Source organism: Serpula lacrymans (genome assembly GCF_000218685.1).
Source record: "Serpula lacrymans var. lacrymans S7.9 unplaced genomic scaffold SERLAscaffold_6, whole genome shotgun sequence".
In the NCBI taxonomy this organism is placed as follows: Eukaryota; Fungi; Basidiomycota; class Agaricomycetes; order Boletales; family Serpulaceae; genus Serpula; species Serpula lacrymans.
Genome location: NW_006763295.1, coordinates 1,633,271 through 1,655,505, shown reverse-complemented (window position 1 = coordinate 1,655,505; position 22,235 = coordinate 1,633,271). Strand labels below are relative to the sequence as shown.

Here is a 22,235-nt window from a genome sequence, read left to right as displayed (position 1 = left end):
CATCTTCCCGGAAATCCTGTCCAAGGCAGAGATTACATCCGAGAAGTTCTGCGTACGCCTCTACAGCTTGTGTGGTCAATTGCAGACGACGCCTTCGCACGATATGTGGTACATTGCTGTGCACGGTACCATAATGTCGTTAGTTTCAGTATGCATCTTTCCTTCCCTTTTCACTCTCACCAATGGCGCTCAAACATGATCCGATGTATGCAGGTAAAGATGTTTCGGGCCAGCGCCTTACTTACCTTCTCCGCCCTAATGCCACTCGGCCAGATTATCATGCTGCATCGGCATTGGATACACCTCCTGTTACCGACGCTGGTTACAGTTCCCAAGTTGACACCGAGTCCGATTTCGTCTCTGATCGGGACCATAAATCGGACGTAGATGAATCGGACGGCGATTTTGTCGCACCAGACGCACTTACATCAATTTCAGAAGGGTCTGATGCACCGTCTCCACGCTCTAGTTCACCAGCGAGCTGGTCGGTCATAGGGGGGACGGACAACGAAGGCGATTTATCCGCTGACGATTTCGCAGCGAGCGTAGAGTCGCTGTCCCTGCAAGATGACGTCGATCGCACGCCTCGACATATAGCTTATATTCGTCAATCCCAGCTTCGAACTTGGGATCATCGACAAGGGCGTTCAGCTTCTTCGCCCTCTCGTTCACCGATAAGAAGGCCACCACGCCGCGTTCACAGTCATATAAACCCGAGAACGTCGAGGCCTACTTCCAAGTCGTTCTATGATTATTTGTTTGCATAATAAAGAAGCAAATATCAGAGGTCATTATGCCGTGGTCGTTACATGATATGCATTAGATATAAGCGTCATAAATCGTACGTAAAGAATAACTGAAGACTTGCATAATCCTTTCATGCGGTAAATACTCTCGTCAGGAGATATAGCGTTGAGCCGAAGAAGCGCTGAAGAACTTTTGTCAAGCAGTTGCATTGAGCTGAACCATTACCATCAACTTACAATGAAATTTGTGATGGCCGAAAACGCGAGCACGAATATTAGATATGCCTTACTCCGATTCACCCCTGCATTGGGATCAAATGTGCCCGAGGAATCTGACCCTCCCAGGATTGCGACTAGGAGCAGGCCCTGAATGACAATGGGGTCTCAACGAAGACTCGCTAAAGGTATGTATTTGAATTTACATACGTTTGAAAGAACCCATGTCAGGAGGACCTATTGTTACTTGGTGGTCAGCAATCGCAAGATAGGCGTGACATGAAAGGAAGGACCCACATTCGTGCGGACATTGGCATAATAATCTTTAGCAGCTTGTTCCTTTTCGACGTTACTAACGACGGCAGACTTATTTGCTGTGGGCTTTCTATGCTTTAAGTTTTCTATAGCTTCTTCGTATATATCATTGGCGTCGGCAGCTTCGGCCAGCATTTCGACATCGACCTGAGAATGGCTATCTTGCATGACTGCGCCGAGATCTGTGTCGACTACGGTGTCCTGCTTGGTTCCCCAAGATATCTGGCCCAATGTTAGCTTAAAGTCAATTCAAGAAGATCAATGCTGTAATCACATCGTCAAGATTTGAGTAGGCATAGCTGCAAATTTGTGTGCGTCAAACATCACAGAGCACCTGAAGGTGAATGCACTTACATATTTAAGATGTTGATATACGTTGGAGATAGGAGTAAATATTGTATAAAGCTGGTAAACAAATGCCACGGGTCAAAAGCAAGGAGGCTAGAAAACGCATATACTGCAAAGGTTATATAGTCAGAATACTAATTACAAGCAGAGGACTAGGCTTACCTCCGTAAGTTACCGCAACACTGAGTAACATCACTGCCCCTCCACTTTGAGAAGCTGCAGCTATGCCACACAAAATAGAAGCAACCACCAGATATATCATCAAGATTGCCATGAATATTGAAGCGAGTTTATATTTGCGATGTGACCTATTAAGACAAGAAAAGAATTGGCACGGCTTTTGTTTAACATGTACGAAGACTTACGCCTGAGGTTTGTTCCCCATTGAGAGGAGAAAACAAGCGATGATTATCGAGGCCATAAAATACTGCACAACGGGATATCAGCGACAGATGAAAAGAAGCAAAGTGTGTGTAGTACCTGCACAATGGAATTAAAGTACTTAATTCCCTCTATACCAAAAGACGGGTTCTCCAATGACGAGCTCAGCACCACCTATAAGTATGGTTGAATTACATATACTCGGGAATGACAATAGAAGATGCGCACAAAAAATAGGTAAAAGTTTCCCTTGATAATTTGCAGTCAGTATAACGATTGACTACCATACGATTTATGTGCTCACAATGCTAAACCATGAGAATATCATATTAATGATATTGTACACCGTCTCCACAGCCAAAGTTACCTTACGGCTGAAACTGTGGCCGGATCGCATAATTTGCCCCACATGGGCAATGGCATATACAGCAGCGAAGAAGGAGCCGTTTAACCATCGCCTGCGCTGACTGATGAACTCGGGAAGAGCATCCGGAACATCAGTCTCGCCAATGGCTCCTTTAACATATTTGAGCACCCTTTAATAAAAGATTAGAACACAAACATCACTGAAGCCAATACAGGCACGCACCAGTTCGAATTGGCCTTCGCAATCAGCTCAAAACACAAGATACGCTAATAGCCAGTAAACTTCAGTCACTAGTCAGCACAAGTGGACATAACCTACATCCTCGGCCAAATCTGAGAATCAGGTCATTAGCTTACACGTTGGAGATATAGCAAAGGCATACATACACATATTTGAAGTAAATATATCTGTATCTCGCCCATGCAAGACCTCGCCTTTAAAATAGGAAGCCAGTGGTCCCTCTCCATCCTTGTTGTTCAAAAGGGCAATATATCTGGTTGCCGGCATAACTAACTTTGTAGGCACACTTAAGAAGAACTCTTACCTATAAGCTGAGAATGCCCCAGGCTTTGCAACATAAAATCAGCCACGAATGCATAGAGTAAATCTCGTGAAGCTTACCAGAACACTAATATATCCAAACATGTTTTCCGTAGGTTTATCCAAAATGTTACTAATTTTGTATTCAAAATTTTGGGCAGCAACTGTAGCATTGATGTAATGAGCGGTCAGAAAGATGAAAGCGCTCTGCAATACGCAAGACAAACCTAATGGATTCAGCAAGTACTTCCAATTTTTGCCTTTATACACGGCAATCTCCCCACATGCCCCTCCAACGTTGGAGTTCACATCGAAAGTTTTCCAGAGGCGGTATATGCTATTGTTTCCTGGACGTGTACCGACATCAAGCAAAACGCATACATTAGGCTTAAAACAGACGATAGTGAATCTTTGAACTAATATGACGAAAGTAACGTTCTGTTCCACTGACCTGTAAGGTGGCCGCAAACGCATTGAAGAACCATCTATGGCTATTTATTTTCTTCTGGTTCTTTTCCTTCATACAGAATATTATTTGGGTGGGCACAATACCCTTATCAGGATATTTAAAGTGTAAATTCGGGTCTAGGGCGAAGGAAGTTGTGTATTCGAATAAATGAGCAGTAACGGCTTTATTGTTGACAAGATTTTTCATATGATCTCCCGGCTGATACACTCCTAGCAGAGTAAGGCAATCCAGGACGCGAGGGTGTATTTTCTTCCGTCCATCTGCAACGATGCAAACTACGATCTATGATACAGACGAGGGATGATCAGCAAATACACCTTGATGCTGCAAGTTAAAGCTACCTTCTTCCATGCATCAGGACCCCAGGTCTGGGAGTTTTTGCGGGAGCAGAGGTGAGATATATTTCTCATCACGCCATACATGGTTCTGCAAAACAGAACCTCGTCTTCCTTCAAGTATTCAGTCAACACATATGAGCATATGAACGACGAGTGTAATGGACACTCACATTATACATAGTGATAACAATAAATAACTCCGTGGTCCTTCCATATTCATTCTGCCTCAGAAAAAACTTCTCCTTCTCGAAGTCATCCGGGTCACAGGTAACTGCTGTATACCGCGTTTTGACCATTTCTGGCTCTCCGCGATAAGGAAGAACTAGTTTGGGAGGGACGCTCAGATCCACCACAAGATTACCATTGGTCAACTGCACCCTTTTCTTTTTCAGTCGGCGACGTACACGTCCTATGGGTGCAGGACCAAAATGTCGAGTTTCGACAGGTGTTTCTGGCTCCGTGAAACCTACAGATATCGCAGAAGTCTTCTCGCAATCTTCATAAGACCCCTCGAGGGTGTAATCATCCCCGTGTTGAACACTGACGTAGTCACCATGAGTTTGTTGAGAAACTGCTTTCTCCGGATCAGAAGTAGTTTGAGAGTAACCCGTATATTGTAGAACGTTGTTGTCCGCCAGCCTGTAGTCCTCGTCTTCAGCGGCAGGTGTCGGTGAGCGGGACCTTGGAGGACGGTAGGTGGCACGAGTATAATTGCCGGATGCATAAGCTTCGGTATCATGTTGGAAATGGTCGATAATTCCATCATAACCGGCAGGCAAGAATTCTGGCTCTTGGGCAGAATATGGTGTATCAAATGGCATAGCAATCAAGTGTTCATGAGAGCTATTCGAAGGAGGTTGAGGAAGTGAGCGCCTCAGCGAAGAATGTTGGCTGTATTGGGAGTATGGGCGCAGTTGATCAGACGATTGTTGGTCAACGAATGGGTCCTGTTCAATTGGTTGAGAAGGCAGACACTCTTCAAGCTTCAGTGTTTCTCCAGTTAATATAGTCGGTAGCAACTGTCCTGGTTCATATCGCCCAGGCTGAACTGGAGGCTGACCATAAGGATTTGAAGGAGGAGGAGGTGCATTGTCGCCGTTGCTTTCTCCAGAGCGCCATTCCGATCCATCAATGCTAATATATGGTACGCAGCTCTCATAACTATTGTTAGAGTCAAAAGTGGCAGTGGAGGTACGGTTTTGTAGCATGATTTCACCCTGCTGGCCGACATGATTAGAAGAACTATGATCTGAGCTAACCATAAGAGCGTGAATGAATTGAGCATGAGAAGAAACGTAGCCCATTTACTTACAGGTCAGATGATATGAGGGAGTCACGATGATTAGGATCATCTTCTTGGCTATTGTAATCCACATATTCGTATGTCTCACCGACTTGAGGTTGGGTAGATGAAGCTTGAATACGAGGAACGGGCTTTCGGCGGGCCATCGCTGCGTTTTTATTTTTGAAAAGAGAAAAGGACCGTTGTGCGCGCCTTCAAGTTGTAAGTAAATGGCGTTGAGATGTACTTCCTCAACGCTGTAGTAAGTATGAACCTGCGGACTCGAATTTCTCAACGCGATTGTGTGACATATGTGACTGGTACGCGTCGCGAAGCCATCACGTGAGCAAAGTTTTGACGCTCGTGAGCGAAAATTTGGCTTGTATAATTGATATATTGAACGATAGTAGCATGTTATAAGATCAGTGCTGCTCTCAAGAACATATGAATCTTCCTTTCTGTCGTTGTGACATGAAATCATAAAATGACACATAGTATACGCAGTAGTATCTACAAGTACGTGCAAATCATGTACCAGTGTCAGTAATGCTACGACCATTCTGAGCCAGAGTCCTTAGCCTTCCGGTACGTAGTAAAATGGCCTCCATCTGCTTCCAGCCCATCCACATAGGCTTTCGATCGACGACACTCATCGGAATCTGATCAAAGTCGACAATGAATCCAGCTAATCTTTCCCGCTGGAGCCCATCATGTCCTTGAATGTTGGAATCATTCATAAGCGTTGACCCCGTGGTGTTCTGAGAGGCTATGCTTTCACCCATAATTTTTGAGACTTCGTTCTCGATTTTACTCCCCGGCCTGCTGCCTTCTCGAGATCGTAAGTACTCTGATGTGTTAACCGATGATTTAACTCTGCCACCCTCTCTGGATCCAGAGGAGCCGGAAGTGTGCATCTTGATCTTCGTTGGGTCCCTTCTTGGACGACTTGTTTTCAGTCGAGGAGTGCCCCCGTCCACGCCATCAGAAGGGAGTTGAGACACATTATCAAGAACCCTTTTCTTTTTCCGTGAAGATGGGGATGGGGACTTCTGTTCCAATTGCCGCTTATTTCGGACAGGATTACCCTCTGGACCCGTTTCAACCTGGATTGCTCTACCCTTGCCCTTTCGGTCAATGTTCATGAAACTAGGCCTCGCCCAAGCAGCCGCAATGTGTTCAATGGAGTCGGGTTTTGATTTGGTAACGTCAGGATGAGTCGAAGACGTAGAAGGATCATCACCCCCGACAGAAAACCTTTCGGTCTCTCGTTTGGTGGGTATTGGCGTCGATGCGCTCACAGCATCAGTTTGAAAAGAATGGTGTTCGGAGGAGGACTGAGAGAATAGGGAGTGAAAAGCCGTATACTGCGATGGCTGAGACGCGGCGCCAGATGATGATGGAACAGCAGAAGCGACCGCTGGTACGACACTCTTTACTGGGCTTTCTTTACAGATGGCTTTGGATACCTGTGTCGATTGCGGTTTATTAAATAAAGGACTCAACACTGTATCCGTTTCGGCTTCATCATCCGAAATATCAATCACAGGAAGATTTGGATGTACTTGGCGTTTGTCGTTATCTCGAAATACTGGTTCTGTGACTTGAGAACCGTTCTGGCTATTGGCGGGTAAATCATTCAGAGACGTCCTTTCGTTGTCAAGCAAACCCTCGGATTCTGTTGGTCTGAGAAGGCTTGATTCCATCATCTTGGTTAAATACTTCCGCGGGGCATTCCCCGTGCTCTGTGAGTTAACACCGAATGATACTGGCAGCGAAGACGGCGGTAAGGGTAGGTATTGCGAGCTTTCGTACGGTTGAGGCGGGGGTTGAGAAGGTTGGGATGCTGTGCCAGATGTGTCAGAGTTTGGGACGAGGACTCGGCCCGGTCCTGAGACATTTGGGTCTGGTGGTGGCGGTATACCGGGGTGTGGTACCCTCCTGAGAACAGTTTTACGAGCGGGCAAGTGCAAGGAAGGCGATGGTGGAAAAGGTGAATCGGGTACGGAAGGTAGTGGGGGAGACGAAGTACGGGGATGCACAGATGGCGGGAGTCGTGATCTGCTCTTTGTTCTCTGGGCTGGTGTGGGATATGGAATCTCAGGAGAGTGCGTTATCGGCGTGCTCAAACGGGTTTCTTTGGAGGCCTTAGAAGGTGCTGAATTCTGATTCTCCATATTATCATCCGCGTTGGATGGGTCCATTCCCGTTTCATGGGGTGAGCTTTCGTGAGGTGAACTACAGAACTCGGTTGGGGCCCATTCAGAAGGAGTTGGTGTACTTTGTTTTGTGTGCTCCGGAGCCTTGGCCGGGGAGTGGGGTGGAGGCGTAGATTTTTTCCCGTTGATGACTGTAAACATGTTATGAATTATGCGCAACTATCAAACAGCTCCCACCGTCCATACCTGAGCTCGGCATAATTTGAGCTACCTGAACTGCGTCTTTGCTATCTTCCCCACCTTCGCCTCCATTAGCAAAGTAGGTGAGTAACGACAGATACTACGAAGATACGCATAACTTACGAGGTATGGTGGGCACCTGCGCGTTGGTCTTTTCCATGGTAGGGCAATAAGACTGTGGATTTTTACGGATCAGCTATCAAAGAAGATACGGACGCTATGAGTGAATAGTCGCGACGTGAAATCCAAACTCTATCACGACTCACGCGCCAAAGTCGATTATGTCCTTTCATAGGGTCACTTCGAGAAGCTTGGGCGGTAGATACAGCAGAAGACTGAGCTACTGCTTCTTGGGCTACAATTGACGACTTTTTCTGCTTTTCTGGTTGAGCAGGTTTGGAAGGGAGACGGGAAAGTTTGGGCTGTTGGAGACATGAAATAGGGGGTTGGTTTGCTCGGCCTTCAGCTTTTTTTTGCTCCTTCCTTATCTTCAACACATTCCTTGGAAGAACAACAGCTAGAATCTTGAGTGCAAAACAATATACCTCTAATAAGACTTACCCGCCCCCGCCATCCTTCCGAAGACCTTCAGTCCATTCACCCAATTTGTCGTCAGTTTCTACGTCCTTTGGTTCACCATATATACGCTCGCCATCGCCACCAATAAAATTGATGTAATCAATATCCAGGACAATATGAGCCGAGGAGGACATCTTCTTCATCTTTACGCTGACAGGAACACGAGAGAAGAACGGACGAAAGTATTTGACAAATATGACAGCGTTCCTACGCTCTATCAGTTTTCGTCCATTTACATCACGACTACAGATATTTGTGAGCACATTTACACATTTTGTTGCCGTTTAGTACGTATAGTTTAACTCACTTGCTGTAGCCTTCAAGGGCGGCACCACTAAAGCGTACGGTGACTTTATGGGCCTTGTCGGAAATTCGAGCCCACAGGTGATTATCCTTCGGGCTTGGTATTGATAGAAACTAAGAAAACCATGATAAATATGCTGAACACACAAGCAGAACTACAAGGATAACCTCAATGAGCTGGACCCTCTTGCTCTTGTTCACAAGAGGAACATTATGAAGATCTCCACCGTATTCCTCTGCAACGTCGATTAGATATTTGCAAATCCATGGCTCGGGAATTGTGTCAGACATAGTTATATAACCATAGGCCTCTGCTGGCGTTAGTTTCAAGCTGCAGATGCAACTGGTCAAGGTGATGGTTTTGCGAACCTAATTTGGGACGCAACTAATGGTCGTGACGCGCGATGTCACGAAACGCGTTCCATCACAGTCGCGTGCAAAGTGCGTGGCCCAGTGAAACGTCCTCTAGGTAGTGTAACGTCGAGTCTGCTAAGCATCCAATTTGGAAGATGGCGTTGAGATGGCCACTCTAATTCGGTATGTTTTCATTGGCATAGCAATCAGGATTGCAAATCAGACAGCTATAAATCTAGCATCGAATGAGATACGTGGAATGCACTATCATTGCCGTACTAGTAAGTCTATGTAGTTATTAGATTCCATCATTCACAGATCAAACGATTAGACAAAGTGCCGTTAATCCAACACAGAATATTTCTTCAGATGTTCAGGAATGGCCTCCTCTAACCCTTTCGCCTTTAACCATTTCTTCGAGAATAGCCGACTCTGGTACCGATAAGCACCATCACATAAAACTGTAACAACCTTGGACCCTATAAGCAAAAGTATGGGTCAGCATCTCGTAGAATCTACATAGAAAAAAGGATCTGCCGCACCTTTCCCCATCATTTGAGCAAGCTCGACGGCAGCAACGACGTTGAGTGCAGAGCTGGCTCCAACATACAGCCCCTCCGTATCCAAGAGCTGGTAGACCATTGATATAGACTTCTCATCAGAGATGTGTATTGATCCAGTGATATCATTCACGAAGGTTGCTAAGTTATGCGTAATTCTTCCTTGGCCAATACCTGCATGCATATAATATTAAAAGGAAGTGGAAAGCATGAAATGGTGTCAGATCATCAAACCTTCAGTAATAGAACTTCCTTTCCTCTCAGTCAACTTGCCACCGCTTGTTATATAACTGTGCAAGACACTGCCCGGTGGGTCTGCCAACCAGGTCTGTGTCTTACATTTACTCTTCTCTTTTAGATACTTTCCTACACCAGCCAAAGTCCCTCCTGTGCCCGTCGAGCAGATGAATCCATCAATTTCACCTTGTGTTTGCTCCCAGATTTCTGGACCAGTAGAAATGTAATGTGCATATGCATTAGCCGTGTTGTCGAACTGATCTGTCCATATAGCGTTTGGTATGCTTTTGGCGTATTCGCGGGCTTGGTGATTGTAATTCTGGGGGTTTTCATACGCAACAGCAGGGACAGGGAATACTTCAGCACCCAGCATACGAAGAAGGTCGATCTTTTCTTGACTCTACATTGACATTCTTATCAATAAAATGCCACATGATAGCTAACTCAATTTTACCTGAGTATTCGGCATGAAAATGACACATTTGTAGCCTTTTGACCTGCATACGTGTGCCAGACCAATGCCAGTATTTCCAGCCGTGCCTTCCACTACGGTCCCCCCGGGTTTGAGGCTACAAACGCACGGTTTCAAGATATGATGTTAGCTGCTACGACAGGTTCACAAGTCGACTCACAATCCTTTTTCCTCAGCATCTCTTACTACACCAACAGCAGCTCGGTCTTTGATGCTTCCACCAGGATTTTGGAATTCTGCCTTGCCAAATATCTTACATCCCGTCTGTTCTGACAGAGACTTCAAATATATCTAAACGAGAACCTAGATAAACTCTGTATAGAACTATAGCTGTATCGGAAGCTTACCAGAGGTGTGTTGCCTACTGAACCGGTGAAGCCATCCACAGCGATCCTGTTTGTGGTATAACCTCTTGAAGTTCTGAGGACTTCTCTCCGAAGAGTAGGGAGCAGTGGTATACGTAGCATTGAAAAATGATATGGAAACGAACAGAACTATAATGTGAAATAAAGAAGCGCCTGGGCCTGATTAATGATTGAGCACGAATCTTAGACGTCATGACGTAATATACACATGGACTCGGAATAATGATGTGGTCAAAAATTTATGTACTTATGTATGGTGCACATTTCAGCTGTAGGTTTTCATTCCAACTCACCTTTTCAAGGTGGTACTGCACCCATACTACGTTCACGTTGTCCACATAAGTACTGACTTAACAGTTAGGGAAAACATCTCGAGTACCAAGGAGACATTGCGCCCAAAGCGAAAGCTATAGGCCTAATTATGATAAAGTGAATTCAGAAGCAAACACTCATCCATTGTTGAAGTATAGAATATAACCGACCACCAGAATGGGAGAAGAAAGAGATATGCTTTCAGCGGTATATGTATGAAAGCCAGGAGGACACAGGTGAGACATGGAAGATGGTAGTCTGTCGTACGTGCAAAGGTCGTGCAGGCCATAAGGAGAAAGAGGAAAGCATAACATGGGTATAGACGAGAAAATGTTCTATCAAACTAGATTCGAAGAAAGGCATCACAGAATTAGAGAAGTATCACTGCTGGCGCTTCTTGACATTCTGCGACAGCCACTGTAGACCTTCAAAAAGACCCTCACCAGTGGTGGCACAACTATTGATCACGACATGGTCAGTGTGACTTGAGATTAAGGAGTGCAGAAAGCGTACCTTGGGTGAACGTACCACGACCGATCGCGCATGCGATGCAGGCCCAACTTTTCGGTCACTTCAGCCGGCGACATGGCTATAAAATGGAAAAAGTCAAGGATCCACGTGTTCGAGATAGCATGGTATACATACCTCCGGGAAGATCCTGCTTGTTGGCGAAAACAAGTAATAGACACTCCTTCATCTCCCTATCACTTAATATCCTATGCAACTCCTGTTTAGCCTCGTCAATTCTTTCCCGATCTTGACTGTCGACGACGAAGACAAGGCCTTGAGTGCCGGTGTAATAATGTCTCCAAAGAGGTCGAATCTTGTCTTGACCGCCAACGTCCCAGACATTAAACTTGACGTTCTTGTACGTAACGGTCTCCACATTGAAACCAACTAAAAAGGTGAGAGAGTAACGATGAGATTTTGAGAAAGAAAGAAGTCACAAAGGCTGACCCGTAGGGATTGTAGTCACAGATTGGTTCAGTTTCAGTTTATAAAGAATAGCTAAAAGTAAATGGTCAACGAAGAGGAGTGGGGCAGACGACTTCCAGCGCACTCGTCTTTCCAGCTGCGTCGAGACCCAACATCAAAAGTCTCATCTCTTTGTTGCCAAAAATCTTCCCTAGTTAAATGTTGCATGGTGAGATTCTGTAAGTAACTCGGGTCAAGCACACAAAACTCACCCAACGCCTTCGACAGGTTAGCTCCCATGATGATGTATTATTGAAGGTAAAGAACGACAGAGGCGGGTTTATTGCCAAAAGCACACAAATGGAGGAAGGTCAACGATTGACAGAGGAATGAGGATGACCACGAGAAGGAAAAGGTGGAATCGTGTTGACGCGTGAAACCCAAATAAACACGATTGGGACCCCGGTCACACCAAGAACATCTATTTCCGGGTCCTACCCCAGCTAATGTAACACGACTCCCAATCATCGATGTATTAGTAGTATCAAACTGGTAAGAGAAAAAAATATCCAGCGGTTGCTATATTATGCCAAAAGTTATCAAGATAGGAGCAATAAGTACATATCCACACACGCAGAATCCGAGTCGGGGGCTACTGACATACAAAATAGAAAGTGGGTATACCAAACAAAAACGAAAGGATCATAATCTTGGGATGTAGAGCCAATAGCACACTAAAGACCATATTACTCCCCACTATTACTACCTTCGTCCCACCCTAGTCGGAGCCCCTAGTTGGCTTTGACTGAAAACCTTCAACCAACCATCCCCCATGTCAGAACGCAGCGCCTCGATCCGCGCACGGTAGGCCTCCGCTTCTTCGATTTTGCTTTCCGATGTAGCTGAGTTTGAGGTTGGAGGCTCATAAATCGACGTGGACATATACGACCTTCGCACTGGTGACAAGGCCCTCGCGTCGCGCGATATACGTCGAAGCGATCCAGAATGAGCAGACATAGGTGCAGAATCATCTGCAGCGGAAGCCGACGAATGATCTGTATTACGTCTCCTATGTCTTGAGTGAGGAGGCAACGTAGTCTCGGCAGATGCCTGTGAGGGCTGTGAGGGAGGATCGTGCGGTCGTTCCCGTTCCGAGCTGGCTTTCACGCTCGAGTCTCCGTGCGGTTTATTATGGGAACGCAAACCGCTATGCGCAACCGAAGCATCACTATGATCTGCATCACCATCCAAGTCCACTATTCGCTTGTTCCTCTTTCGTCTGGACTTTCCTGCTACAACTGCCGTCAACATAGGAGATGCGTTCCGTGAAGCTGGTGACGATGCCGAAGGTGAGAGTTGTGGGGTAGATGGCATATCGGGAGCAGAAGTGGAGGTATGAACGCCTACTGCAACCACTGATGGGGAGGGTACAGCGGGTACAGAACGGGAGGCCGGAATCTGGTCAGGAGCAACCGTTAACGTTCGCCTCTCAGAGAAGCTTGGCGGTGTGCCATCCAATTGAATGTTTTTCCCCTCTTTCAAGAAAATATCGAAACAGTTTATGCGGTAGTTGTCCTCATGGTAGGCCAAAGGATTACCTTCCACCCAGACTTCTGTGATATTTGGAACGGTTGCTAACCTGCCAACCTCCCCACTTTCCACTATGTAATTGTGTCGAAGATCGACACGTTCCAAGGCCATAAGACGTTCTAGGCCACAGAGAGACTCTAGTCTGTTGCGGGAGAGATTGATGGTAAGAACTTGACCTAGCTGCGTATAGATACCCAGGACAGAATCGATCATGTTGTCAGAGAGGTTAAGCGATACCAGATTGTGGAGAACAGACAATCCGTGAGGTACTGACACTAGGAGATTTGACGATAGATCAAGATGAGTTAGCGAAGCGAGGCAAGTCAAAGGTTCCATTGACAAAAAAGTCATTGCATTATCCGCTAGCGATAAGTGCTTCAAAAATGCCCACTTCGATGGTGACAGCTGTGAGGCGGCTAATGGTGGCGGTGGCAATTGAATATTCTCCGCTGTGGGTGTCTGAAGGTCCTCTACACTTTCTGGAACAGACGCTGGTAGGAGAGTGCTGTGAAAGGAGGCCTGCCTCGGGAGCACACGCGATCCCATCCTCCGCCTCGTAATACTAATCCTCTCTTCTCGCTCCCGTTCATCCTCTAGAACAGAGACTACGAAAAGATCGGTGAAGTCTTCCATCCCACTCTTTCTTATCGTCAAACTTCCGAGGCTCTCTGCAAGTTTATCCCACCCCAAAAGCGTACGCGGGTCTATATCCACGCATTCTAGGCTTTGTATGTTCTTAAATGCATCCATAGGTAAGGCGTTCTCATTTGGCGGTTCTTTGGACAACTCTGCTATCATCTTTGAGCCTGGGGACTTGATAAGGATAGCAGGAATCTTTGTGAAGCTGCTGAAGATGAATCTAAGCTCTGCATCAATACTCTGTGGCTCTGGTCTGCCCCACCAGCCTCCACCCAATGAAAGTCCAGATACAGCAGTGAGAGAGGACCGAAATGAAGCCAAGGAGAGAGTCTCTGATTTATCCGGGTCGGAAGATACCTTGGTGAAGGTCATGGGCCGCGAGGGGTGGTCTACTTTCACATCCAGCGTGCCTATGGCCATTCCAATTGCCTCCAGTCGCATGAGAATGTAAAACAGCCTATGAGTGTCGATTATGAAGACTACAGGTTTAGGTTTCGGTGGAGGGGCAGGAGGCTGAGTACGGCTGTCGACATAGAACCATCCTACAGGATTGAAGACTGAAGTTGCAACGGTATCTGTATGGCGCCGTTGTGGGCGTCGTCGCCGCACGAAGCCAGCTTCAGCAAGGCCTTTCTCGTTGTTCCGTATGAATGTGGACACCCTACGAATATAAACGTCTCCAGGCTCAGGTTCCATGGTAATGTAGGGTTGTATTCGAGTAGAGGGAAGGCAACCTGCTCCGTGCTGCATCGAACCACCGCGACAGCTGCACCCGTTCCGGGCGTCACAAACCCTAACCCTAGTTTGAAACTCAGCACAGAAAGCTGAATTCAGTGTTTTCGATTATTAGATTACGCGTCACTCTTACAGTCACCTTCATCGGTAAGTCTCATCGTCGAGCTCGACGATGGCGGCGACAGTATCGACGCTGATCTTGACGTTTGTTTTTCGTGCAGATTTTTCACCATCATGAAGATCACCGTAAAGACTTTGCAACAGAAGGTCTTTAATGTAAGTCGGGGTGACCTAATGCTCATATCTAGCCGTTCACGGATATTCTGCGCAGATCGATGCCGAGGGTTCAGACACCGTCGGTGATCTGAAGAAGAAAATATCAGAGTCTCAAGGACATTCAATAGAAAGCCAGAAAATCATATATTCTGGTTAGCTCCCATCGTCTGGACAGCAACCGTCTTGTATTCACTCATCTTGATTCGATAGGTAAAGTTCTTCCCGACAACAAGTCAGTGGAGTCATGTGAGATTAAAGAGAAGGATTTCTTGGTATTGATGGTATCTAAAGTACGCACATTCTTTATTGTTTATCGTAACAGATAATGAGGTTATTCTTGTGTAGCCCAAGCCAACTTCAACGCCTGCAGCCTCATCGAGTACTGCGGCCGCGTCTACTCCAGCTCCCGCTCCCGCTCCGGCTCAATCTGCTGCTGCCCCCACCCCACCAGCTCCAGCTGTTCCCGCCCCCGCCGCTCCTGCTGCTCCTGCCACTCAGCCTGCTGCTCCAGCACCTCAGGCGGCCTTTGGTGATCTAAATTCGTTTGTTACTGGAGAAGTCTTGAACACCACTGTTCGAAATATGATGGAAATGGGCTTTGAACGGGAACAGGTTATGCGTGCATTGCGAGCAAGTTATAATAATCCTGATCGAGCTGTCGAGTACCTCTTTAATGTAGCTACACAGATTTCTTAGCTTGCCTTAACACTAACGTACATAATGTTTTCAGGGAATCCCTGCGCATCTAGAGGCAGAGGCAGCTGGCCCTGCAGCTCCTCCAGCCCAACCGCCCGCTGGCGGCGGTGCAGCTCCAGCAGCAGCCCCAGCCCCAGCTCCTCAGCCGGCAGTGCCACCACCCAATCAGCCTCAAAATCTCTTCCAGGTGTGCTTCGATGCATATTATTTGTTTCCACAGCACCTAATTTGAATTTATCTCAGCTCGCTCAGCAACAGCAACAGCAACAACAAGGCCCAGCAACTGGTGGAGCTAATCCTTTTGGTGGAGCAGGTCCCATTGATATGGCTGCATTGCGTGATAATCCACAAGTACAACATTTACGAGAACTAGTAGCTGCCAATCCACAGCTCGCCCAGCCTATCATTCAGCAGCTGGCTGCTTCAAACCCTCAGTTCGCTCAGATGTTTGCACAAAATCCTGAAGCTCTTATGCAACTCCTCATGAACCAGGGAGAAGGTGGAGAAGGTGGACTACCCCCTGGCGCTCAATACATCAATGTTACACCAGAGGAACAAGCTGCTATCGAACGGGTAAGTCACGCCTTGTTCTTACGGGGAATGTGCTGATTTGAATTAGCTCGAGGCTTTGGGTTTCCCCCGTCAAGCTGTGATTGAAGCTTATTTCGCTTGCGATAAGAACGAAGAACTAGCAGCAAACTACTTATTCGAGGGTGGTTTCGAAGATGATGATGCATAGAGATTGGCGTGATTGAAAGGGAAATAACAGAAGAATCAAATTGCAGTTTAGTCTCTGTAGTGTCTTGTTTTGTGTACTTTCTATAGTGTAGCAGCAAGTTCTAAGCTTCATCGGATTTAGTTCTGAAGTCGTTCATTTAGTGCGGCTGTTCGGTGTGATTTAAATGGTACATTCAATAGAAGCATTTACCTTGCGTATGCATATATAAAATAATAAACTATAAATAAAGCAATTTAAAGAAATCTACGATAGCTCGTCAACAGTCATATCACCATCGATTGTCTCCAGTATTGGCGGATTTGACGCAGTCATCTTTGGACACCCATCAGAACCAGCATCTTGCAGCTCTACCACACTGACATTCAGATTCTGGTTTGATAATGGTGGTCGAGAAACTCGTGTGATATGTGTGCGAGGTTTGCTATCAACAGGAACCATGACAGATTTGTACATGGCGATTTCATGTCGCAAATCGTCGTTTTCGGCAACAACAACATCCTTGTCTCGCATAGACATAAGCAATTTCTGCCAAAGAGACAGTCATTAGTAGATTGTCTTGCAATTACTGTTGCGGAACAGACCATACCTGTTTTGTCTCAGAAAGCTCTCGTCTTATCCTGTCAACATACATGATTCTTTGCGCGGGGTTGTTATGGCCAATTATCTCCGCATTGAATTTACTTAAACGTTCTGTTTCTTCCTCTGCCAACGTGTTTCTGGCAAGCAAGCCTTCTACTTCCTCGACGAGGCTGAGATACGCTTCTTGGAAGCGCGAGGTATCCGTTAACTCAGCATTTAACCTATGGAGGAGATTGTCAGATTATAATGGCGTAAAATAGGACAAGTAAGCGTACTGCTCGATCTCAGATTTGAGACTTTCCTCTGCCACTTTGCTCATGCGAGCGGCAACGGCCAACTTCTGGGACGTCTCTCGTTCCTTTTGGAGCGTCTCCTTGTATTTGCCAGATTCCTCCTGCATCTGAGTCTTTAGTTCAGCTGACCGAGTCTCCAGGACACCTTGAGAAATCTTCGATTCATTCAATGATGTCTGTAGCTCCACCATAGCTGACTGTGCAGCCTCGAGTTCCGTATGTGTCTCCTCAAGCTGGGAGCACAGAGCATCACGAGCTATAATAGTAGACAATAACTCCTCTGTTTTCCTTTGGCATTGGTCACTTTCCTGTGAAAGAGCCTTTTCTGCTATGGAGTACTGCAGAAGTAACTCGTTGGCAATGAGACGGTAAAATTCTCCTAATGATTGATGTTCCTTTGTGATACTCTCCTGTATTTGTCTTCGGAATTCGACTATTTCTTCCTTCGCCACCTTGACGTCATTTTCCAGTGATACGTCTGGTTGCTGGTCAACCGCTGCTTGCATCTTGATTGCATCATGAAGCGCATTCGCATAAAATGCAGCTTCCTTTTCCGTATCTTTCAGACAACTGCGAAGAACCATGTTCTCCTCCTTCGTATGCCGTATGAGATTTGCCAACTCAAGTACCTGACCCTCCGAATTCGCTAGCTTTCGCTCGAGTCGCAAAACGCGTATCTGGAGAGCTGCGTGGTCCCGTTTGAGAGACGCATTAACGGATGTCGCTACGGTCGAGTTAGCTAGACGTCCGTATTCCTCTGCAACGCGTCCTAGCATTGACCGACATTGTTCCAGTTGTATCACCAGCTCTTCCTCGTGATTGCCTGCCTCATTTTGCAGCAATAGCAAACGTTCGCGTATTTCCTGCGCCTCACTCCGTGCAGTGTCGGCTTCTGTTCGTAAGCCCTGTGCAATTTCATCCACCCTCCTAACCTCAGAGTCACCCTTCATTTGCATCTCCTGCATATGTAGCTCTGCAATTTCCCGCTTCTTCTTCTCAGCAGAAAAAGACTTCTCTAAATCTGCTATTTTCTTATCCCTCTCCTTTAACTCTTCTCTCCTTCTTGTTTCCAAGTTCTGAAAGGCTTTCTTCGCATCTCCAGCTTCGCCTTGCTTACTCAATAGCTGACTACGCTCATGATCTGCCATCCGAAGTTTGACGCGTAGATCTTTGATTTCAGCCTGATCATTTGCAGCTGTCTTCTTATACTCTTGGATCCGCACGTCATAAGTATCATTCTGCTTCTTCAGTTTTTCGTAGCGTTCTAATTGGTCCGAATTTGTCTTCTGAGAGCGTGCCAGTTCCAGCTTCACGCGGTCCAATTCAACTTGGTGCTGACGAATAACATTCATGTTTATATTGACGAGGACAATGTGATAAATGGACGTACTGCTTTCTTGCTTTCCAAGTGTAGCTTCTCCAATTCCTCCAGTTTTCGCTGAAGAGCCGCGTAGCGATCTGCGTTGGGTTGTTTTACAGCTGCTGCAACAGGTCTCGTCGCAACAGTCTTCGTGTCAGCGCTGTACGCTCCAGGACCTGGTTTTTACTATATTCTAGTATTTTAACGTGACGTAAAACAATCTGAGTCTTACCAGGAACTTCAGACTCCTTTTCTTTCGAGAATCTATCCGTTTTCTCCAAGAAAGCACCGCGCTTGTAAGCGTCAGCTTGAGACTCTGTTACCAGCCAGGGGCCATCATCGGGTCAATGTTTGATGCGTATAAAATGTTAAAGACACCTGCCTTGAGCTAAATTGTAGGCATTTGGGCCGGGAACATCAGGTACTGAAACAGGAAGAAAAGTTGCAACATTAGGAGGGATGAATGGTCAGGAGTATTCAGGCCACATACTTTTTTCCGGGGCGAATCGTGGTCCTTTGGGGAACATCATCTTGGTGTCGTTAATCGTTATGGATGTATATTCGTGTCTTGTATTTGTTGACCGCTCACTCACTTGGACGTTCGGCACTTGGATATCTTGAGGCCTTGAACTTGAGTCTGGTTTGAGCTGATTCAACCTGTAAATGAACTCATAACAGGCAACAACAAACGCGCCGCGTCAATGAATACACGTGACATAGCACTGATAGTAAAATCAGATTCTACGAAGTAAACCCAGAAATTAAACAGCAGAAGGTAAACTATTCACAATCGACCCACGTTAAGAGTAGAATTTCAAACAAGTCAGTATAAAGTCGTAAAGCAGCGAAACGTTGTAGGTATCTAGTTTGACTAAGCTCTCTTGCCAATAGAAGGCATGAGCTCGCATATTCCTCTTTTCTTTCTTTTTATTTTTATTTTTGAGCGTGATTTTCACCTACCAGCACCATCCTACATCTCTCTAATATGAAACCCCCTAGCCCATATTTTCTCACTGAACTTTGGCTTTGGGCTTTGCACCCAAAGTTTGGCCCTTCCCAGCACCCAAGATCCTTCGGCGTTGCTTCATCATGTGAGTGTATAACACATAGAGCGCTGTGTAGCGTGAGCATAGATGTAATCAGTACCATCCCATAGACCTTTATAGTGATAAATTAAAACGCAAGAGAAATTAAAGTCCAATGTCACCGATGAGAATATCCCCTCTACAAAAGCCAGTAGCAGACCTGACTTTACTTATGAAGGGACAACGGACAAACGCCTACTATACAAACGAAAAATAACAGAATAGATAGAATGCACTCACAAGGCCACCAAACGAAGAACAAAATAGCCCTTGTCCAATCACCAAGAGTCCAGAGCTTCCACCCCTGCTTAGCCCAATCAGGGACAGAAGCGAGCATAATGAACGCTTCGGATCCCGCGCCAAGGGGGTAGAGCACATAAAAGGTGGTGTAACGGATGTACAGAAGGAAGTAAGGAGGCCACGTAGAGGACGGGACAAGAGAGGGAGGTAGCAGAGAGAGAGCGTAAAACGTGTATCTCGGGACTTCAGTGAGGCACCAAGCAAAAAGCATGGTTGTGTAGAATGGGTTGGTATGGGTCTGATAAGCGCAAAAAAGTCGGTAATAAAGTAATCAGCGTGATGGTTCAAGGCGATACATTGGTGATCGACACTCACACTCTCGACGACACCTGCAACCCCCCAGACCAAAATCAGGCGACTAGCAACTTGCATCCCGGTGGTAACCAAGGGCGATCTCACAAGCCCGAAAAGCGCGTGAACCACTTCGAGCACTGCAAGTGTCTGTACAGGGGCAACCCATCTGAACGTCGCCGCACATGCAGTACGGATACGGGGGTGGAGGGCCTTGGGTATCGAATACAAGAGAGAATCAGCAAGGTAGACAGACGGGGTGTTAGTGTGCGCGTGGGCCATTGTGCGGAGAAAGGGCAGGTTGCGGGAAAGAAGGGAGGGGACCGAAGAAAAAAAGGCGGTGACGGAGGAGATGAGAGATTGAGCCTGTTTGGTGGCAGTGGGCGGGTCAGGTGAGAATAGATGCATGACGAGGAGTCCGAAAACATAAGCCCATCCAAGTGCAGAGAGAACATTGAAGGCAATAAGATATATACGGAGAAGAGGGGAAGGACCTTTTGTCACAATCAGGGGATAGGACTGAAACATATACAAGGCAAGGCTTACCACTGCGCTCCCTTTTCTCCTTCATGTCTTTACCGACGGTGGGGGTCGTGATCGCCATGGCACGTCGTATTAAAGGTTGTGGAAAATTTTTAGCAGACCACTGGATTGTGAAAGTTGGTCTCCTAAGTACTTCAGATGTCCTGTGAATGTTAAAGTTTTGGCCGAGGCTACAACGATAGGCTGGTCCGCACTCACCCTGCTTAACTGTCAAAGGTTGCTCTGGGCCTGCCACTAAAAAGAAGGTTGGAGGACGGAGCAGATGACAAAGACTTTTGGTTACATAAAAATCAGTGAATCAAAGTCAGAGCGGGATTTGATGTTGTCAGCAATGCTCTCTTCCATCACCACCACCACTCTCACTGCTTGTCGTCGTTGTCGTAGCCGTTGTCGCGCAGATGTTCTTTGACGCAGTCTCACGATTCTGCAGGTCACACTCGCTTCACACACGTTCTCATGGGACTAGGATTAACGAGGCCACTACATTTCAAGTCGACCACACAGATAAGCAAATTATGGAAAAATTCTTGCGAAGACTCTTTGTCCTGGTCAGACGAGCCCAGTTTTACATTCACTACTTAAGTTTAATCCTTGGCAACACTATCTTTATTTTCACCTCCTTCTCCTGGACTCTCCTGTTGCTGCTGTTGTTGTCCCACAGTATGTGACGTTGGATTCGACGTTGGATTACCAGCGAGCAGTTGAGCCTGTGCTTGGCCCGCCCCCATCTGTTGGGTCTGACTCAACGCACCCCTTAACGCAGCGTTTTCTATCCTTAACTGATCTACAAGTGCACGACATTCCTCCCATCGCCTATTTGCTTCATCTGCGCTGGCAAGGGCGGCATCAAGTAGCTGCGAGCGTGACTCAAGGGCCTTTACATGTCTGAAGAGGCAAGCATTTAGTGTCAAACAAGTAAAGGCTCGACGGAAGAGAGTGACGCACTGATCCCTTCTTTCTCTGAACGCTCGCTGTGCCTTACGATTCTGTTCTGCTCTTTTGCTTTGGCTCAATGTCCTTCCTCCACCAGCACCTCCCGTCGGTGACACGCTCCCTGGGTGCTGGTGACCTTGTTCTTGCGTAGGTGGAGGGTGAGGGTATTCTGGGCCAGGGGCATATTGATATGTGTGGGGAATGGGGCCGGGATGATGCGGGTGCATGCCAGGGGGAGGGGCGAGGGCGTGGGGGGGAGGGAGAATGTGCTGGAAGCTGGGCGGGATGCCGGGATGTTGTTGTTGGTGTGGGGGCGGAGGCGGTAGCGGGCCGTCGGTGGCGCTCACTGCGGGCGGTGTCTTTCGCTTTCTGGACGGACGCGAAGCTGTACCAGTTGAAGCTGTTCCGGCGTTGGCAGGCATGGCAGAATTGTTGGAGGGGTTGTTAATCGGGGGAGGGTCGTCACGGAGGCGCATTGTCTGCATTGTGGAGGCATGCTGGGTGAGCTGGTCTTGCGACTGCTGTTGGCCGCCTGAGGAAGGCTGCTGGGGTTGTGCCGAGGACGAAGAGGGCTGTTGTTGTTGCTGCGATTGCGAATAGTTGTGAGCCAGCATTTTAGCGGGGGATGGCAAGAGCGCGTTTGAGGGGGCGCGAGTATTAGTAAGATGCGAACAGACTCCC

General features: G+C 46.9%; 8 protein-coding genes across 8 annotated transcripts; all 8 read right to left on the bottom strand.

Moving 5' to 3' along the window:
• Positions 1–112: 112 nt before the first annotated feature.
• On the bottom strand, positions 113–4,541 carry SERLADRAFT_361215 (glycosyltransferase family 2 protein; the record flags this gene model as incomplete). Its single annotated transcript, XM_007317698.1, has 20 exons — positions 113–928; positions 984–1,112; positions 1,173–1,199; positions 1,260–1,499; positions 1,552–1,576; positions 1,632–1,734; positions 1,788–1,933; positions 1,991–2,052; positions 2,106–2,180; positions 2,235–2,255; positions 2,311–2,542; positions 2,596–2,639; positions 2,692–2,705; positions 2,760–2,866; positions 2,918–2,940; positions 2,995–3,077; positions 3,141–3,300; positions 3,365–3,664; positions 3,724–3,831; positions 3,891–4,541. The coding sequence occupies 20 exons, from the start codon at positions 4,539–4,541 to the stop codon at positions 878–880; spliced, it is 2,601 nt and encodes an 866-aa protein (XP_007317760.1).
• Positions 4,542–5,476: 935 nt separating this feature from the next.
• SERLADRAFT_466100 (uncharacterized protein) lies at positions 5,477–6,127 on the bottom strand (the record flags this gene model as incomplete). The annotated part of the gene is made up of 1 exon (XM_007317697.1): positions 5,477–6,127. One exon carries the CDS (start codon positions 5,914–5,916, stop codon positions 5,530–5,532), a length of 387 nt encoding a protein of 128 aa, XP_007317759.1.
• A 2,659-nt stretch (positions 6,128–8,786) lies between these two features.
• SERLADRAFT_466097 (uncharacterized protein) lies at positions 8,787–10,404 on the bottom strand (the record flags this gene model as incomplete). The annotated part of the gene is made up of 6 exons (XM_007317696.1): positions 8,787–9,113; positions 9,177–9,368; positions 9,429–9,831; positions 9,886–10,000; positions 10,064–10,194; positions 10,251–10,404. 6 exons carry the CDS (start codon positions 10,368–10,370, stop codon positions 8,977–8,979), a joined length of 1,098 nt encoding a protein of 365 aa, XP_007317758.1.
• Positions 10,405–10,574: 170 nt separating this feature from the next.
• SERLADRAFT_466093 (uncharacterized protein) lies at positions 10,575–11,912 on the bottom strand (the record flags this gene model as incomplete). The annotated part of the gene is made up of 6 exons (XM_007317695.1): positions 10,575–11,037; positions 11,094–11,169; positions 11,226–11,477; positions 11,538–11,588; positions 11,641–11,706; positions 11,768–11,912. The coding sequence occupies 6 exons, from the start codon at positions 11,793–11,795 to the stop codon at positions 10,962–10,964; spliced, it is 549 nt and encodes a 182-aa protein (XP_007317757.1).
• A 136-nt stretch (positions 11,913–12,048) lies between these two features.
• SERLADRAFT_466089 (uncharacterized protein) lies at positions 12,049–13,807 on the bottom strand (the record flags this gene model as incomplete). The annotated part of the gene is made up of 1 exon (XM_007317694.1): positions 12,049–13,807. The coding sequence occupies one exon, from the start codon at positions 13,716–13,718 to the stop codon at positions 12,258–12,260; it is 1,461 nt and encodes a 486-aa protein (XP_007317756.1).
• Positions 13,798–14,472, bottom strand: SERLADRAFT_466086 (uncharacterized protein; the record flags this gene model as incomplete). Its single annotated transcript, XM_007317693.1, has 1 exon — positions 13,798–14,472. A coding segment is annotated over one exon (621 nt), but the record flags the coding sequence as incomplete, so codon positions are not given.
• Positions 14,473–16,275: 1,803 nt separating this feature from the next.
• On the bottom strand, positions 16,276–17,074 carry SERLADRAFT_466083 (uncharacterized protein; the record flags this gene model as incomplete). The annotated part of the gene is made up of 4 exons (XM_007317692.1): positions 16,276–16,292; positions 16,360–16,695; positions 16,757–16,970; positions 17,025–17,074. The coding sequence occupies 3 exons, from the start codon at positions 17,066–17,068 to the stop codon at positions 16,414–16,416; spliced, it is 540 nt and encodes a 179-aa protein (XP_007317754.1).
• Positions 17,075–19,103: 2,029 nt separating this feature from the next.
• Positions 19,104–20,876, bottom strand: SERLADRAFT_466079 (uncharacterized protein; the record flags this gene model as incomplete). Its single annotated transcript, XM_007317691.1, has 5 exons — positions 19,104–19,516; positions 19,728–20,025; positions 20,103–20,572; positions 20,625–20,764; positions 20,820–20,876. 4 exons carry the CDS (start codon positions 20,680–20,682, stop codon positions 19,413–19,415), a joined length of 930 nt encoding a protein of 309 aa, XP_007317753.1.
• Positions 20,877–22,235: the final 1,359 nt, after the last annotated feature.